Source organism: Topomyia yanbarensis, chromosome 1 (assembly GCF_030247195.1).
Source record: "Topomyia yanbarensis strain Yona2022 chromosome 1, ASM3024719v1, whole genome shotgun sequence".
In the NCBI taxonomy this organism is placed as follows: Eukaryota; Metazoa; Arthropoda; class Insecta; order Diptera; family Culicidae; genus Topomyia; species Topomyia yanbarensis.
The window spans coordinates 155,622,027-155,639,986 of NC_080670.1; the positions used below are offsets into that span (position 1 = coordinate 155,622,027).

Sequence of the window (17,960 nt, forward strand, 5' to 3'; positions counted from 1 at the left end):
CAGATCGTTTTGGCGGAGGTACCGCTATTATGGTGCAAAAGTGTTTAGATAATTCTACAAAAGTGTTTAGATAGTTCTTCAGATGTGTTAGTGCCAGCTCTTGTTCATACCTATGTGGATTCTTTGGAGTTCCTTTGATAGTTATGTCAACCTACATTCGAAGTTCTAATGGTCGACCATCTCCGGAGCTCGCTTATTAGCGATATTAAGTTTCTTGGCCCCGGACATTACAGCGTCACGTTATGGTCCTTGGAGATTTGAATGCCCATTTGGTTGGTACTGATCTGTCTGCTGATGACGTCGAGTATATTTGAAAGAATTTTTATCACGTTCGGTACAATAGCGAGACTATACCACCCTTAGCCATTCTAAGTCAGTGAATGTTACACAGATCGACCATATTTTAATGAGTAGTATACCTGCATTCACGTTTCTCCGAGTCACCGGAGTTTCTCATCCGTCGATGCTTAGTTATCACAAAATTGTCAGATGTGCATTAAAGCGCTCGAATACCGTTCCTTTGCCTGTCATCGCACCTGGTTCCATTCTATATGCCAAACGATTATATCTCGATCTGGATCTGTTGAGAAATGATCATGTGTGTCAGAAGGGGTACAAAGACCATTTAGGCTGTTGTCTGAACTCTTCTGTACTTCCATTCGGAGTACAGCAGTACTCCATTCGGAGTACGAGTTACCGTGGAATAGAATATGTTATGCTGTCCAGTCTGCTGGCCGAATATCAGTGAGTTGCCCTTCCTCGCCAAAACCTTCTACTGAAGCTGTTAGAGACTATTACCGTGCAGTATAAAAGTTGCTTGTGAACCGTGGCGAACCTACCCGATCCGTCAAGCATATGCTGTTCATTTCCAGAATAAGGTTGAATCGTATCTATAATCGTAATTACATTTCAAATAATCCATATTGATAAAAAAGTCTGATTTAGTATATTCGCAGTTAATTTAGCAAAATAATGAATTTGTGGATTTTCCATCAAGTATTATTTTAAATAACATTTAGATCAAGCAGCTTTATTCAGCAGCAAGTATTTGGCCACATAAAAGGTAGGAATTTGGATCGAATAACCTCGGTTTGTGATTCAAAACATGTGCACATATTCGGTATTAATTTAAAGAGAAAACATTTGTCTTTCTAGTAAATAGTATTTCAAATGTATATTTATTGTTTGAATCTAACTATTTTAGTATTTTATGCAAATAAGTTTCAAAATGTCGTGAATAGTCAACAATAAATTGTCATTTCCCTCATATATACTTCGATTTGAATGCACTTGTGTAATTACTTAGAAAGCCCAAATATTGCATCATATATAAATTAAATTCTTGAAAAATGTAAACTATCAATGATTCGAATAATACTAAATTTAAAAAATAGTCCAGAAAAAATATCTCCACCACCCGAACAGCAATCTCAACCGCCATGCATAAGCATTCCCTAACACGGTCGATGAAACCGGGTATAAACAAATCTAAAGTTCCCACTTCATTCGTATATTTTCCGTCAAAGTTCGTGTACATTTCCAAGAGAAATAGTGAGATAATATGGCTGAAACCGCTACCGAAGTTGCTGCTGCGGCCCCTGCTGCTGCCTCTCCGGCCAAGGCTCCGAAGAAAGCCAAGGCTGCCAAAAGCGGCCCTGCTAAACCGAAGAAGCCATCGACCCATCCACCAGTGAATGATATGGTTCTAGCTGCCATCAAAACCCTGAAGGAACGCAACGGTTCATCGCTGCAGGCCATCAAGAAATACATCGCAGCCAACTATAAGTGTGACGTCGCCAAGCTGGCACCGTTCATCAAGAAAGCACTGAAATCGGGTGTCGAGAAGGGAAAGCTTGCCCAGACTAAGGGTACTGGTGCTGCCGGATCGTTCAAGGTTAAAACCGATGCTAAGAAACCAGCTGGTGAGAAAAAGCCGAAGAAGGCTGCTGCCGCCAATAAGCCAAAGAAGGCTGCTGGAGAGAAAAAGGCGGCTGCGAAGAAACCAGCTGGCGAGAAAAAGGCTAAGAAACCAAAAGCCGCCGTCGCTAAGAAATCTGTTGCGAAGAAAGCCAAGGCAGCCCCTGCAAAGACCGCTAAGAAGGCAGCTGCTCCCAAACAGAAAGCCACCAAGCCATCGAAAGCCGCAGCCAACAAGCCGAAGACCCCAAAGCCAAAGAAGGCCGCACCAGCCAAGAAAGATGCTCCAAAGAAAGCAGCTGCCAAGAAGTAAATTCAATTGATGCAAACTATTGCATTTGCTGGCTCAGCATAATAATACAAAACAGTCCTTTTCAGGACTATCAATTAATTCTCAAAAGAATTTCAATGATATTTTTCCATCAAAAAACGAATGCTTACACAAACATTCTTCTTCCTAATATCCATTTTCATAATATCGCAGTAAACCCCATTTTTAATATTCCTTTGCAAAAGGGATAATACAAATTAATGTAACATTTTAAAGCAATAAGGCGAAGATTCTTCTTTTCCGTGCTATGCTCGTTAAATATATTGGATGAAATGTTTTGTTTCACATATTAAGCGAAAACGACACTTTATACCTTCCATTGTTTATTTAAATTTGTTGCTTCACAGGTAAGAAAAAATATTTCACTTACATTTTCATCGTTACATTCTATTCAATATGTAAATACACAATTTTCAACGATACTCAAATTCTAAATAGTCTTCCGTCACCGGTACAAACTAGAAAAACTCTAGAAAGAGAACTACGGAGACTCCATTTTGGATCGATTGGATTCGCGTTTAGCTGTCAAAAAACGAATCCAATCGAACATTGCCTATCCTTATAACATTGGACGTGTGTTTTATGTTGTTATGTTTTTCTCTCCGCAGTTTTCTTACTAGAGTTTTGCTAGCACAAGAATCTCAGTTTTCCTATATGTCCCATCTGCATTTGAATCAGTGAAATGTTAGTACTCCCAAACAGAGTGAACGGTTGAGAGTAGCTCACTTGCCAAACGACAGAAGTAGTTTGTTACGTAAGTCACGCTCATATTCGATTCGTTGCTAAAGGGCGTCTAAATTTTGAATTGTATTACTCGAAACACAATTGATATTGTACAACAGCGCCAAAAATAGGGCACAGTTTCCAAACTAAAGAAAACTGTTTCCATCGCTTTCGAAAAGTCTAAAGAGAATAGATATGTCAAAGAATTATTCTGGAGGTTTTTTTTATAAAAATGCAAATCTAAAAAGATACTCCCATCGATTTCGTTCTTTTCTGTAAATTTCTCGGCCATTTTAACATTCATTCCTCAACCCTTTGTTTAATATGCATGCCAAAAAGTAAAGAAAGAGTCTCTCATTGTTAGATGACATATTGAAAAAAAGCTCTTGAGGCATTTTTTAGATTCTACATGTTAAAATATGAATGTTATGTGTTCTGCTGGAAACGGCGCCATTTTGAACAACTTATGGAATAGAAAATGCAAAATAATTCTTTGAAACGATTTTTGCGGCCCTGAAAAGGGCCTTTTTATAATGATCCAAATGAATTTTAGCTATTTAACCTCCAAAACCGTACAAAGTGCGTCCCTGTCTCTTCAGAGCATAGACGACATCCATTGCGGTGACGGTCTTTCGCTTGGCATGTTCAGTGTAGGTCACGGCATCTCGGATGACATTTTCCAGGAACACCTTCAGCACTCCTCGTGTCTCCTCGTAGATCAGACCGGAGATACGTTTTACACCACCACGACGAGCCAAACGGCGAATGGCGGGCTTGGTGATTCCCTGGATGTTATCACGAAGAACCTTGCGATGACGCTTAGCGCCTCCTTTTCCGAGTCCCTTTCCTCCTTTACCGCGACCAGTCATTTTCTCTGCTTATTGATGCTACTTTCAGTCCGCACAGTTGAAGTGAAACTTATGCCTTTTTGCCGTTATGTGTGTCCTTTATATAGTCGACGAGAGGGTATGTTTTTCCGTTCCTCTTCCCTGATTGGCTGTTCTGTGCGGACCAAGTCAGTATAAAGAGTGGTAATGGCTGCCTGAGTGATTCATTATGTGTTTTACTTCCATCGCGTTCAGTTCTAGATAACTCAACCAACAAAAAGCAATGGCTCGTACCAAGCAGACTGCTCGTAAATCAACCGGAGGAAAGGCTCCTCGCAAGCAGCTGGCGACGAAGGCTGCTCGTAAAAGTGCTCCGGCTACTGGTGGAGTGAAGAAGCCTCATCGTTATCGACCGGGAACAGTCGCTCTTCGTGAGATCCGTCGTTATCAGAAGTCGACTGAGCTGTTGATCCGCAAGCTCCCATTCCAACGCCTGGTTCGTGAAATCGCTCAAGATTTCAAGACCGACCTGCGTTTCCAGAGTTCAGCTGTTATGGCCTTACAGGAAGCCAGTGAAGCATATCTGGTTGGCTTGTTCGAAGACACTAATCTGTGCGCTATCCATGCCAAGCGAGTAACCATCATGCCAAAAGACATTCAGCTGGCTCGTCGTATCCGTGGAGAACGTGCTTAAGACTATCAGCTTTCATTAAATCTCATCGACAACAAATCAAAGGCCCTTTTCAGGGCCACCAAATTAATTACTTAAGAATTGAATTTTGAATATTCTATGACTTTGTAGTTTGATTTGGCATTGAAAATGCCACTGTGCTTTTCTTTTGGATTCATAAACTTTACATTTTACCTTCAAGCCCATGTTTCCGTTTTGTGTGAAAATGCATGGCAAAATGGCGGATAGAAGGAATGAAAAGACGCTGCGATATAGTCTTTCTGAACAGTTTTGTAATTACTGGTAAGTCTACATTTCTTGATTTATCAAAATTTGATTGATAATGTTCATGCACATTTCTTTCAGACAGAATATAATTCGGGAATTTTCAAATTGCTGACTGAGCAACGATGAGCTTGCTCGAACCAGTCTAGAAATGGGTAAATATATGTAATATGTCCAGACATTTGTTTTGAACGCATTATTATAATTTATGGCATGAACGATTCTGTTGGACCATAATTAAATATGCCGACAACAGCATTTCCAACGCTCATATAAGAATTGGTACAACTGTGGAAAAAATAAATAAATAATATGGACAAATATACCATCTGAGATAAAATATTTTTTCAGTTAAATGTTTGTAACTTCGTACTTAATGAAGGGGCCTATAAATTGCAATAACGCAACATTGAATTACTTTAGAAATGTTATTGACTGTCAAGTTGAATCTCAAGTGTTTGGCATATGAAGTTCGTGAGGATTATATTATGGCACAACACTGCGAATTATTATCAATGAAAGTTTGTGCTGGGGGGGTCAATGACAGCGTTAGGGTTTTAATTCAAATATTTTTGCAGACATAAAATACGTATTTATTCGAAAATGAAAGTCTGTTCTCTATGATTTGACGTCATTCTAAAATTTGGAAACCAGTCAGCATTACAAAAGTATGTGCTCCAAAGCGTTATGTCCGTCGCAACGCTTGTTTGGCTAGCTATAAAACAGCAGTACTGTACTGGCGGTATTTGTAAGGATGTATTTCTACTACGCCTGTTTTATCAGAAACTAGCTAATACCCGTCGCGCGTTGCTGCGACTTTCAACAAAATAGGAGAAAAACATAATTTGTTCCGAAGCGCCATCTGGCGGGCGGATAATCTCCAACCAATAGCACACAAACACGCTCCATAACAAATGTCTACTACGTATACATTTTTACGGCAATCGATTAAGCCGTTTGGGAGTCCATGAATCATATACATACAAACATTTGCAATGAAAGGGATGGCTTAACGGATTCTATATTCCACCATGTTCAGGTAGCGAGGCTACGCGTAGATTATCATCTTTAGCTTACCCGTGGAAGCATTGATATTTGTATGATATTTTGCTTAAGAAAAAGTACCCACAAGCTCACACAGAATAAAAGAACACAGAAAATTTTAACATACTCCCAACAATGCAACGGATAGGTAGTTGAGCTCACTATCTTTCCATTCCAATAGGTATCCCATCGATATGAAGCTATTGTTAGAACAAATGGTATGGATAAAACATTGGCTTCTGGTTTCCATTTTTGTTTCGTGCAAACTGCAAACAATATTTTACAATTTTCACGTCCCATATTATATTGATTCATAGAAATGAAGAAATTATCCCGTCCCCATAATAGTGAAAATAAACTTAAAATCTATCTAATAAATAAAAATTCCTAATAATCTTAAACAAAGACCTCTTCTTTTGTATAGGACTGATGACGTAGAAAATTCAATTTAACTCTTCGTTAATGTTCTGATGGCCCTGAAAAGGGCCGGGTTTTTAATGCAATGATCAGAAGAATTTACTTGGAGCTGGTGTATTTGGTAACGGCTTTGGTGCCTTCCGAGACGGCGTGTTTGGCCAACTCTCCTGGCAGCAGCAAACGAACAGCGGTTTGTACTTCGCGGGAAGTGATCGTCGAACGTTTGTTGTAGTGTGCCAGACGAGAAGCCTCGTTAGCAATGCGTTCGAAAATGTCGTTAACAAAGCTGTTCATGATGCTCATGGCTTTTGAAGAGACTCCAGTGTCCGGGTGGACTTGTTTTAACACCTTATAGATGTAGATGGCGTAGCTTTCCTTCCGGCGTTGCTTACGCTTCTTCTTGTCTCCCTTGACGATACTCTTCTGCGCCTTTCCGGACTTTTTGGCGGCCTTTCCACTGGTTTTCGGTGCCATTTCAACTGACGTAAGATGCTTTTACGATGCTACAAACGAAATGAGATAGACGCACAGTGTGCCGTGTCTCTTTTATACTCGTTCGTAGTGGAATGGAAATCCGTTCTTTTTTATGTTTTCTCGTTACATTTCCTTCGTAGCTCCACCCTTCCGTAGTTGATGAACATTGCAGCGGGTATATAACGAGTGTCTTTCCGGGCAAGTGGCATCAGTATCGCTCTATTGCAGTACGCAGTTGCTACGCGAAAATCTAACAAAGAAAATGTCTGGACGCGGTAAAGGAGGCAAAGTTAAGGGAAAGGCAAAGTCTCGCTCGAATCGTGCTGGTCTTCAGTTCCCCGTGGGTCGTATTCATCGTCTGCTGAGAAAAGGAAACTATGCTGAACGCGTTGGAGCCGGAGCACCCGTCTATCTAGCGGCCGTGATGGAATACCTCGCTGCTGAAGTATTGGAATTGGCGGGAAACGCTGCCCGTGACAACAAGAAGACCAGAATCATCCCGCGTCATCTGCAGCTGGCCATTCGCAACGATGAGGAGTTGAACAAACTGCTCTCCGGAGTGACCATTGCTCAGGGTGGTGTTCTGCCAAACATCCAAGCCGTACTACTGCCCAAGAAGACCGAAAAGAAGGCCTAAATCGAACGCTGGACCAACCCTTGTACAAAACCGTCCTTTTCAGGACGACCACATATTTGTGATAAAGAAAAAAACAATAGAAATCGTTTCCTATATTGTTCTAGTAATAACGCAACTGCCCAAGAAGGTACCCATGGTCAAGAGGAACAAGTCTAGAGCGTTTTTTCAACAAAAACGTCAAACGGAGAAAATCGCGTGCAAAAATTTCCTTGCAACTTTTAAATTTATTTAACAATTAAAGCACACAGAAGGCTATTAATTCTACTATCACCTCTGCATTTAGACATTGCAGGATCGTATAAGCATATTACATGTTTTTCGCGAAGATAATAGGGAGATAATTGATAACAATTTTTTTATTACATTTTGTCGATCACTTTTGCTATTATGCCCTTTTACATATGTGGTCTTGGCAACACCGTTTGTAGATGCCACATTTTACTGTGACGTTTAGAGAGACGGGTTTGTAGTTGTGATATATTTCATGTGCTGTATTGCAACCGAGAGTGTAGATATGAAGTTTGGCATTGGAAAAACATGCTAACTACAGTCGACTTGGAGAAACATCACAACGCAAAACATCACATCTACAAAATATTAGCAAAGCTTTGGTATACTATATGTGACATTTTGGCTTAAGATTAAATTAACATAAAAAGAGTTAGCATTTTTCTCTATTATTTGTGGACGATAAGGAGTCAATGCTTAGCTTTTATTTGGCAGAATAAACTCGGCTTGTTTACATTTGTTAGATATTACGTTTTGAATAAACGGTATAGAAGTGTTTTTGGCGTGAGACATGTCGATAGACTTGAACGATTCGTAGTAACACTGCCTAAGCTCGACTCCTGACCGCAGAAGACAAAAGATTAGTCCGTAAGATTTTAAGCCTGTTTCTAATGACACTGCCACTTCTAATTTTCCGATGAGCATATTTCACATTCTAGCGCACACTAGAGTATTATGGCTCTAAAATTTCATAACTTTTCCTACTTAGTAATCTTCAGCTAAATGAATGAAAGTAAGAAATAGAGTTTTATATTTCAAACTATCACGATTCAATGCTTAAACATTAGACTCAAAAAATATTGTTGAACCGCCCTAATCAACAATTCTTTATATGCCGAACCCACTGTGGTATGTATTGTGTCCCTTTCCCAATTCATATTAAAAGTTGATTTGAAAATATCATATGTCAAATACACATGATGGTGAAACTAGAAATATGTTTGGTTTGCCAGGATAGAAATTTACAATAGCATTTACCCTGCAAACAATCATCAAACAACAGATATTATGGTTAGTTATCACAGTAGATTTACAACCTCAAACCTTAGATAACAATATATTTTACAGTCAATCGAATAAAAGATACAGTTAATTCCCATTAAATTTCATTGTTTCTGAGAAAAAAATGTATGGAAAAAGATCGATTTTTTAGTGTTAAGCTACATAACCATCCCCTTTTTTACTGAAAAAGTCGATTTTAGATTGAAATTTACTGTAGAAACGTTAAAGTTTATTGTTTCTGTATTGTAGCATAACATAAGACTATACTGTAAATTGTTGGAAAATTACTGTACTGTCATACTAAAAATTATGATTTTGTACATTTCTATTTGGGATGGCATTTGAAAGATCTATTTTATTTATTTATTTATAAAATCTTCGACTATTAATCGCACAGACTGGCTTATCAACTAATCCTAATACTAAAAGTACATCTTGCAACATTAAAACCGAAAAAAACATGAAAGTATATTAAACACACGACAACATACATTTAACGGGTTTTGAGTTATTTATTGGTTTAGAAGTAATATTTATCGCTTTGTTTGAACTTCGACTGAGATAGAGCGAGGTTTTTGATAAATGCAAGAGTAGGCAGGAAAATCAATATACACTTAGGTTTTTTACGCGGTTTTTTTGCACTGTATTTTTTACGCGGTTTTTGAAATTTACGCGGCTTTCATTTACGCGGCCTGCATCCCCCGCGAAAAAACTCGAGTTTATTGTTCTATTGTCTCCCAACTTTTACCCCTCAAAGTGAATAGACAACCTGATTAAAACGAACACATAACATTAACGTTGTGTAAGAACTTTTGAACTATTCAATTAAGTTTTTTGATTTTTTGATGGAATTTTTAAACCACAAGCTGTTAATAGTTGCATAATGCGTGCAAACAGCGTTCCCTAACGCTGGAATGTCTTCAAACCCTAAAATTTTAATAAGAGGTGTTAACCGGTTGATGGCAAATTCAACAAAAAATACAAGACTGTCTGACTTCCACTGCAAATTTGATACGGTGCACAGTGGCACGACGAGTGACAAAACCCCAAAAATCAATGTCTTGTAACTCTTTTGAAAGTATTTATTTTATTTTTCTCTAAGTTTGAATAAAGGCATCCCAAAATTTTACTGCAATCGGGTGAAAAATGAATTTTAAACATGTCGTTGAAGCAAGTGATGTCGAGGATTTCTGTTCAATTCAATTCATTATAATTTTTAGTACCTTACAGTTTCAATGGCGATATATCACAGCCGATTGGAGCAATGTTAAGTTAATTGAAAAGAAGAATGAATATGCTAAACTTTTGTTTAGCAGAATATGAAGAATGAATATGTGATTTTTGTGCAAAACTGATTTACGTTTGTTCTGCATCAAAAAATCCAATTAAGTTTCATATTGAGATGGTCTCCCATGGGTCACTTATCATGAAACTGACTCAAAATTTAGTGTAGTTTCAAGATATATAGGGCTCATCTTGCGCATTTTTGCGCCTATGTTTTTGAAAATACCCATATGGAGACGCCCTGTAGCTCATAAATCTCCTTACAAATTAATTGCCTAAACATCATATTACTGAAAAATTAGTGATTTTTACTAGTTTTGTCAACCATTTCTGCTATCCGATGAGATTGGCTACAATGATGAATGATTATATTAACCCTTTAACGACCAACGCATTCAAATGGGTTTATATATAAAAAACCCAAAATTAGTTAAAACCCCAAGTTTTAGCCACATAGACCAATTTTTATAATTTTGTCACAACTTTGTATGAACAGGTGCCACTGTGCGGTGGAAAAACTCAAATATCACTAAAAATCGGAATTAAAATAGCACAAAATATGTTTTAGTATCACCTAGAGTTGCTACCACTACACGTTTGACCCGGAGACTCCAATTTTTGAGGGCGATTTCCGGGCTGTTGGGTTTTACATCAATTTCCTTGGGTCTGGATAATTAAAACTTATTAGAATGAAATGTATTGGTTCCTTTTTGATATATTTTAAAGGTGTAAGTAGTGCTTCTGCAACCTCTTGATTTCAGATTTATTGATCCTCCGTTTAAAGTTGGCCAAGACGCGTCTACTAAATATTTCGAACTTTGCACACAAAGTTATTGCATTACAAAGACTCCCCATTGATACTTCAGTTTTATTTATTATTTCCTCTGTGCATTTAACAAACTAAATAATTTGACATGAAATAGTTTTAAATAATATCTAACAACTAATCATGCAGGGACTCATACGAAACCTGGACGCCAAAGCAGATATTTTGCCACATAAACGGTACGTTTTTGAAATGAATAATTACGTTTAATAGATCAAAGTTTATGCACATACACGATGTTATTTGAAAGAAGAAACATTTCTCTTACTGATAAACAGAATTTCAAATGAATATTAATTGTTTAAATAGCACTATTTGACTGTTTTTCGCAAATAAATTTCATAATGTTGTGAATAGTGCATAATAAATTGTAATCTCCCTCACATACATTTCGATATGAATACATTTGTGTAATTATTTAGAAAGCCCAAATATTACATCAAATGTAAATTAAATTCTTGAAGAATGTGAACTATCAATGATTCGAATAATATTAATTTAAAAGAATAGTCCAGAAAAATTATCATCACCAGCCGAACAGGAATTCTCAACCGCCATGCATCAGCATTCCCTAACACGGTCGACGAAATCAAGCGCTAACAAGCCAAAAGTTTCCACTTCATTCGTATATTCGTATTCGTATATTCCCCACAGTTTGTATAGTTTCCAAGAGAAATAAAGTGATTTAAAATGGCTGAAACCGCTACCGAAGTTGCTGCTGCGGCTCCTGCTGCTGCCTCTCCGGCCAAGGCTCCGAAGAAGGCGAAGGCTGCCAAAAGTGGCCCTGCTAAACCGAAAAAGCCATCGACCCATCCACCAGTGAATGATATGGTTCTAGCTGCCATCAAGACCCTGAAGGAACGCAACGGTTCATCGCTGCAGGCCATCAAGAAATACATCGCCGCAAACTACAAGTGTGACGTCGCCAAGTTGGCTCCGTTCATCAAGAAGGCCCTAAAATCGGGTGTCGAGAAGGGAAAGCTTTCCCAGACTAAGGGTACTGGTGCTTCCGGATCGTTCAAGGTTAAGGCCGACGCTAAGAAACCAGCTGGTGAGAAAAAGCCAAAGAAGGCTGCTGCCGCAAAGAAGCCAAAGAAGGCTGCTGGAGAGAAAAAGGCGGCTGCGAAGAAACCAGCTGGCGAGAAGAAGGCTAAGAAACCGAAAGCTGCTGCCGCTAAGAAATCTGTTGCGAAGAAAGCCAAGGCAGCCCCTGTAAAGGCCGCTAAGAAGGCAGCTGCTCCCAAACAGAAAGCCACCAAGCCATCGAAGGCCGCAGCCAACAAGCCGAAGACCCCGAAGCCAAAGAAGGCCGCACCAGCCAAGAAAGCTGCACCAAAGAAAGCCGCCGCCAAGAAGTAAATTCAATAGATACAAACTATTGCATTTGCTGGCTCAGCATAATAATACAAAACAGTCCTTTTCAGGACTACCAAGTACTTCTCAAAAGAATTTGATATTTTTCCATCGAATAACGAATGCTTGAACCAATATACTCCTTCCCAATCAATACACCTCACTTTAAATATTTCTTTGCAAAACGGATAATGCAAATTAATATTACGCTTTATAGCTATAAGGCGAAGATTTTCTTTTCCGTGCTTTGTCCGTTAAATGTATTGGGTAAAATGTTTCGTTCCACCAATTTAGCGAAAATGACAATATCTTAATGTTTAACACTTCATACTCTACATTATTTATGTAAATTTGTTGCTTTACAAGATGGAAAAAAAGTTTCACTTACATTTTCATCGTTACATTCTAGTTAATATGCAAATACATAATTTCCAACGATACTCAAAATCTAAATAGACTTCACTCGGCACCAGGCAGTTGCTTAAGAGTTCACGCCAGGAGTGTAACTTTTTGGTGCCAATTAGGAGCTGGTTTGGTTTTAACTAGCATTAAGTTGGTGTTAGTTACTGATGAGGTGAATCCAAAACACTAAAAATCCAAACTTTTAATCGAAAGTCTTCCGTCAGCGGGACAAGCACCCCAGTTTGCGTATAATATGTTCATTAGTCAGATAATTGTTTGCATTCCCAAAACAGAACCAACGGTTGGGAGTAGCTCACTTACAATTCAACAGAAGTAGTGTGTGACATAAGCGACCCCCATATTCGTTGCTAAATCGCGTCTTAATTTCAATTGCAATACTCGTAACCCAATAGGTGTTAGCAACAGGCACAGTTTCCACATTATAGGAAGTTGTTTTCATCGCCTTCGACAGGCAAAAAAGAACAGATTTGTCAGATCAGAATGATTCTCGAGACTTTTCTCAGAAAGGCATCCAATAATAAGAGACTCTCATTGTTTACTTTTCCTTCTGTTAATTATTTGTCGTTTTAAAAAGCCACTCCGTACGTTCTAACTAATGGGTAAGTCGATCTGTTTGGCTAATGAACTAATGAAGAGAATTCGAGACATAAAAATCCAATTTTAGCCAAACTTGGTAAATGCACAATCTTGGGCTTAACCCAATTTGCTTGCTTCTTAGAGAGAAACAGCTTATGAAATAGAAATTCAAAGTAATTCTTCGAAATAATTCTGGTGGCCCTAAAAAGGTCCTTTTATATTGATCAAAGCGTGTTTTAATGATTTAACCTCCAAAACCGTACAAAGTGCGTCCCTGTCGCTTCAGTGCATAGACGACATCCATGGCAGTGACGGTCTTGCGCTTGGCGTGTTCAGTGTAGGTCACGGCATCTCGGATGACATTTTCCAGAAACACCTTCAGCACTCCTCGTGTTTCCTCGTAGATCAGACCGGAGATACGTTTTACACCACCACGACGAGCCAGACGACGAATGGCGGGCTTGGTGATTCCCTGGATGTTATCACGAAGAACCTTGCGATGACGCTTAGCGCCTCCTTTTCCGAGTCCCTTTCCTCCTTTGCCGCGACCAGTCATTTTCTCTGCTTTTTATGCTACTTTCAGTTAAGGCAGTTCAAGTGAAACTAATGCCTTTTGCCGTTACGTGTGTGCTTTATATAGTCGACGAGAGGGTACGTTTTTCCGTTCCTCTTTCCTGATTGGCTGTTCTGTGCGGACCAAACCAGTATAAACAGTGGTAGTGGCTGCCTGAGTGATTCATTCTGTGTTTTACTTCCATCGCGTTCAGTTCTAGATAACTCAACCAACAAAAAGTAATGGCTCGTACCAAGCAGACTGCCCGTAAATCAACTGGAGGTAAGGCTCCTCGTAAGCAGCTAGCGACGAAGGCTGCTCGTAAAAGTGCTCCGGCTACTGGTGGAGTGAAGAAGCCTCATCGTTATCGACCAGGAACAGTCGCTCTTCGTGAGATCCGTCGTTACCAGAAGTCGACTGAGCTTTTGATCCGAAAGCTCCCTTTCCAACGCCTGGTTCGTGAAATCGCTCAAGATTTCAAGACCGACTTGCGTTTCCAGAGTTCAGCTGTTATGGCCTTGCAGGAAGCTAGTGAAGCTTATCTGGTTGGCCTGTTCGAAGACACTAATCTATGCGCTATCCACGCCAAGCGAGTAACCATCATGCCAAAAGACATTCAACTGGCTCGTCGTATCCGTGGCGAACGTGCTTAAGGCTATCGGCTTTCATTGAATCTCATTATCAATAATACCAAAGGCCCTTTTCAGGGCCACCCAATTGATTGATTAAGAGTTAGAATTTGAACTTTCTATGATTTAGTTTGATTTGGCTTGGGAAATTCTGCTTAATACTATTTGGAAACAGATGTCTCGAACGTTTGGGTGATGTGGAAATTATCAAATCATCTAAAGGTAGATTTAATATCGGTAGCTACGTTATTGAGTTTGAATGGATTGAGAGTTGATCACAAAATGATTAGATATGGAATTTGCATTTCGATTTCGTTTCATCAGATTTCTACACGAACTTGAAGCCAAACTAAGCTAGTATCGGATTGATGCTAGCATAAAAAACGAAGGCACATTGTTTCTGAACAAAGCCGCTGATTTAGTCCCGTTCTAAGTTAGTGTAGCATTCTTGTAATACGCAGTCGAAATGCAAATTCCACAACTAATTTAGTTTTAGATTTTGTACTGTTCACGCGCAAAAATGGTTTTAATCAATTAACTCTGTAGTGGAGAATAATTGGTTTTACCCAAATCTTTCTTCTTAGACAGAAATATAGTATAGTGCACAAAGAGGTTTCAAAATGGATGACAAAAGTATACATCTAGCTTGGGATTTGCTGGTGCGATGGCGTTATAGTTTAAACACCCATCCGTTGACAATTTTTTTACACAAGAATAGAATACTTACTCATTCGAACTTAGGGTTGAGAGTCAATCTAAAATTTCGAAACCAGTCAGTGAGTTTGGCATAATTTCAACCGTTTACATGTAAGATTTCTGGTTGCATATGAATTTTTATTATGCAGACCTCCTACTCTGATACACGAAATTCTGTCTTAAAATTATCATCAAATTTTTGTAGTCGTTTAATAGTTACGCTTTGCAACAATATGATGAATTGAACAGCACATGAAAAAATCGATTTTTTAACATCGTGCTGCTGCGCATCATGTCAGTCATATCGCATAGTTGTATAATTATGAATTGATTTAGCAAATTTTAGCAACATATCCCATTGGAAACATTTTCAATTTTTTCTTTATCGCAAATATGTGGTCGTCCTGAAAAGGACGGTTTTGTACAAGAGTTGTTTCAGCGTTTGATTTAAGCCTTCTTTTCGGTCTTCTTGGGCAGAAGCACGGCTTGGATGTTTGGCAGAACACCGCCCTGAGCAATGGTCACTCCAGAGAGCAGTTTGTTCAACTCCTCATCGTTACGAATGGCCAGTTGCAGATGACGCGGGATGATCCTGGTCTTCTTGTTGTCACGGGCAGCGTTTCCTGCCAATTCCAAAACTTCGGCAGCGAGGTATTCCATCACAGCCGCCAGATAGACGGGTGCTCCGGCTCCAACACGTTCGGCATAGTTTCCTTTCCTCAGCAGACGGTGAATTCGGCCAACAGGGAACTGAAGACCGGCACGATTCGAGCGGGACTTTGCCTTTCCCTTAACTTTGCCTCCTTTACCGCGTCCAGACATGATGTATTGAGTTTTCAAATAGAGTAGCAACTTTTAACTGAAGTAGAGGTATACTGATGCCAGGTACCTGCATGGACCCTCTTTATATACCCGTTTCAATGTGCATTCTTTTTCAAAAGGGCGCGGCTGACGAAATAATATTCGACAAGTATAAAAAAGGGGACGAGCATCTGACGCTTCCGATGCGAGTATAAAAGAACTAGCCTACATGGTTTCAACATTAGTTTCTTTCAAGCACCGGATAGCATAACACCATTGTCGAAATGGCACCGAAAGCAAGTGGAAAAGCAGTCAAAAAAGCTGGCAAGGCAACGAAGGCCATTGTGAAGGGAGACAAGAAAAAACGTAAGCAACGGCGTAAGGAGAGCTATGCTATCTACATCTACAAGGTGCTGAAGCAAGTTCACCCAGACACCGGAGTTTCCTCGAAGGCCATGAGCATCATGAATAGCTTTGTTAACGACATCTTCGAACGCATTGCATCCGAAGCTTCTCGTCTGGCTCACTACACCAAGCGCTCTACGATCACTTCCCGCGAGATACAGACTGCCGTTCGTCTTCTGTTGCCGGGAGAGTTGGCCAAACACGCTGTCTCGGAGGGCACCAAAGCTGTCACTAAGTATACTAGCTCCAAGTAAATTCATCTAATCGCTGCATCGCAACAATCGGCCCTTTTCAGGGCCACCAACTCTTTGCTAAAGAATCAAACTAGATTTTCCACTGCTTTCGCCTCAAAAATAATAGAATGAATAAACTTGCGATGAGTAATCAAAAAATGTAAAATATTTTCCTCGATAGCTAATGTATTGACTATTTCGGGAAGGGACAGCCTACTGTCCTCAACAACGCCACTTTAGTAACGGGAAGGCGGCTCAATTTAGGTACGGCGCAACCATCATTGCTGCAAGCAACGCAAAATTCATCAATGGGGGAGGGGTTCACAATACCAGGTACGCACTATGGGGCAACTACCAACGCAATCAAACCGGTCGCCTTCTCTTTGGACATACTCAGCTAGTACACTGCGCTGTACAGTTCCCGGACGATGCAATGTATGAAACGCAAGCATGAATTCCGTCGATGTTGGACATATTCCTCGCTAACGCCGAAATCTTCCAGATGGTTTCGCTTGACGAAGTCACATCCCACCACTTTCTGTATGCAAAGTCAATCAAAGCACAGCTGCTTCTACGATCTTTCAGCGAAAGGACCATCATTGCGACAATTATGGTCCAGTTCAGCCTAATAGTGGACTACAACCGTCAGGGAATTCCGGCTATAACCACAAAAAAGACATCGATGCAGCTTCAGAAGGACTTGCGTCAGGAGGTTTCCGGTTCAGGCTAAGCTTGTTCAAATGGATTTCCACACAGTGCCTGATGCCCTGCGTAATGTATATAGACGTCAATTTCAGAGATGATATGAAAAATTGATTTTTTTCCTATGGGATATATTGTTCGAGCTACTGTCCAAGAAAGCGGAGCTTCATGGCAAAAATACAATTCGTTGAGCGTTTCTCGTATTAAAAATGAAACAAACGATCAGTTCAATTGAAATGAGTGTTGTATGTAATCGTTCCAAATTTTTGAATGACACACAACCCCCAATCTCCATGTTCGAATAAATAAATATTCTATACTTGTGAAAATAAACCTTTAAACGAATGGTCGTTTAAATAGTAATGCCGTCACACTAGGAAATCCCAAACTAGACGTCTATGTCTGTCATTTTGAAATCCCTTTGTGCATTCAGATATATTCTGGTTGAAGTGGAAAATCCAACTAGCGACAATCGTATTTTCTCCTAGTCTAAACAGTGGGATTACGTCAGAAGTAGGGCGTATTATGTCGCTCGTTGGATTTTCAACTGTAACGAAAATATTCTGTTCAAGGTAGGACAATTATTTTGTGTACAAATTTTCTGCATAACGTCAAAAAATCCTTGCTAAAACATACTACTTTTACTGGTGATTCTCCAAATTTAGTTTTCGACTTACCCCAAAAAAATTCTACTGAATCCGATGTATCAAATATAGGATTCGAAACACAAAAATCAAACTTCATCAAAACTAGTTAAATGCACAGATTTGGGTTTAACCCAATTTGTTAGCTAGGGAAAAAGAGCTTATGAAATAGAAAATGCGAACTAATTCTTTGAAACGATTGTTGGCCCTGAAAAGGGCC

The 17,960-nt window shown here is 39.4% G+C and overlaps 8 protein-coding genes and 1 pseudogene across 8 annotated transcripts; 6 read left to right on the forward strand and 3 right to left on the reverse strand.

Moving 5' to 3' along the window:
- Positions 1 to 1,530: 1,530 nt before the first annotated feature.
- LOC131676385 (histone H1B-like) lies at positions 1,531 to 2,279 on the forward strand. Its single transcript, XM_058955453.1, has one exon. It carries the CDS (start codon positions 1,562 to 1,564, stop codon positions 2,228 to 2,230), a length of 669 nt encoding a protein of 222 aa, XP_058811436.1. The 5' UTR covers positions 1,531 to 1,561; the 3' UTR covers positions 2,231 to 2,279.
- A 1,095-nt stretch (positions 2,280 to 3,374) lies between these two features.
- LOC131676028 (uncharacterized) lies at positions 3,375 to 13,669 on the reverse strand (annotated as a pseudogene).
- On the forward strand, positions 4,054 to 4,532 carry LOC131678415 (histone H3). The gene has a single exon (XM_058958569.1). It carries the CDS (start codon positions 4,082 to 4,084, stop codon positions 4,490 to 4,492), a length of 411 nt encoding a protein of 136 aa, XP_058814552.1. The 5' UTR covers positions 4,054 to 4,081; the 3' UTR covers positions 4,493 to 4,532.
- On the reverse strand, positions 6,275 to 6,712 carry LOC131678439 (histone H2B). The gene has a single exon (XM_058958599.1). It carries the CDS (start codon positions 6,686 to 6,688, stop codon positions 6,314 to 6,316), a length of 375 nt encoding a protein of 124 aa, XP_058814582.1. The 5' UTR covers positions 6,689 to 6,712; the 3' UTR covers positions 6,275 to 6,313.
- On the forward strand, positions 6,911 to 7,355 carry LOC131678424 (histone H2A). The gene has a single exon (XM_058958578.1). It carries the CDS (start codon positions 6,951 to 6,953, stop codon positions 7,323 to 7,325), a length of 375 nt encoding a protein of 124 aa, XP_058814561.1. The 5' UTR covers positions 6,911 to 6,950; the 3' UTR covers positions 7,326 to 7,355.
- LOC131678396 (histone H1B-like) lies at positions 11,370 to 12,136 on the forward strand. Its single transcript, XM_058958545.1, has one exon. The coding sequence runs from the start codon at positions 11,416 to 11,418 to the stop codon at positions 12,082 to 12,084; it is 669 nt and encodes a 222-aa protein (XP_058814528.1). The 5' UTR covers positions 11,370 to 11,415; the 3' UTR covers positions 12,085 to 12,136.
- A 165-nt stretch (positions 13,670 to 13,834) lies between the features above and the next one.
- On the forward strand, positions 13,835 to 14,321 carry LOC131678405 (histone H3). The gene has a single exon (XM_058958556.1). The coding sequence runs from the start codon at positions 13,873 to 13,875 to the stop codon at positions 14,281 to 14,283; it is 411 nt and encodes a 136-aa protein (XP_058814539.1). The 5' UTR covers positions 13,835 to 13,872; the 3' UTR covers positions 14,284 to 14,321.
- A 1,036-nt stretch (positions 14,322 to 15,357) lies between these two features.
- Positions 15,358 to 15,819, reverse strand: LOC131678431 (histone H2A). The gene has a single exon (XM_058958589.1). It carries the CDS (start codon positions 15,775 to 15,777, stop codon positions 15,403 to 15,405), a length of 375 nt encoding a protein of 124 aa, XP_058814572.1. The 5' UTR covers positions 15,778 to 15,819; the 3' UTR covers positions 15,358 to 15,402.
- Positions 15,820 to 16,022: 203 nt separating this feature from the next.
- LOC131676386 (histone H2B-like) lies at positions 16,023 to 16,547 on the forward strand. The gene has a single exon (XM_058955454.1). The coding sequence runs from the start codon at positions 16,041 to 16,043 to the stop codon at positions 16,413 to 16,415; it is 375 nt and encodes a 124-aa protein (XP_058811437.1). The 5' UTR covers positions 16,023 to 16,040; the 3' UTR covers positions 16,416 to 16,547.
- The last annotated feature ends 1,413 nt before the right edge of the window (positions 16,548 to 17,960 follow it).

Bases quoted from the DNA above. Each gene is read 5' to 3' on its own strand.
- LOC131678431 (XM_058958589.1), bottom strand. From the start codon at position 15,777: ATGTCTGGACGCGGTAAAGGAGGCAAAGTTAAGGGAAAGGCAAAGTCC.
- LOC131678439 (XM_058958599.1), bottom strand. From the start codon at position 6,688: ATGGCACCGAAAACCAGTGGAAAGGCCGCCAAAAAGTCCGGAAAGGCG.
- LOC131678396 (XM_058958545.1), top strand. From the start codon at position 11,416: ATGGCTGAAACCGCTACCGAAGTTGCTGCTGCGGCTCCTGCTGCTGCC.
- LOC131678405 (XM_058958556.1), top strand. From the start codon at position 13,873: ATGGCTCGTACCAAGCAGACTGCCCGTAAATCAACTGGAGGTAAGGCT.
- LOC131676386 (XM_058955454.1), top strand. From the start codon at position 16,041: ATGGCACCGAAAGCAAGTGGAAAAGCAGTCAAAAAAGCTGGCAAGGCA.
- LOC131676385 (XM_058955453.1), top strand. From the start codon at position 1,562: ATGGCTGAAACCGCTACCGAAGTTGCTGCTGCGGCCCCTGCTGCTGCC.
- LOC131678424 (XM_058958578.1), top strand. From the start codon at position 6,951: ATGTCTGGACGCGGTAAAGGAGGCAAAGTTAAGGGAAAGGCAAAGTCT.
- LOC131678415 (XM_058958569.1), top strand. From the start codon at position 4,082: ATGGCTCGTACCAAGCAGACTGCTCGTAAATCAACCGGAGGAAAGGCT.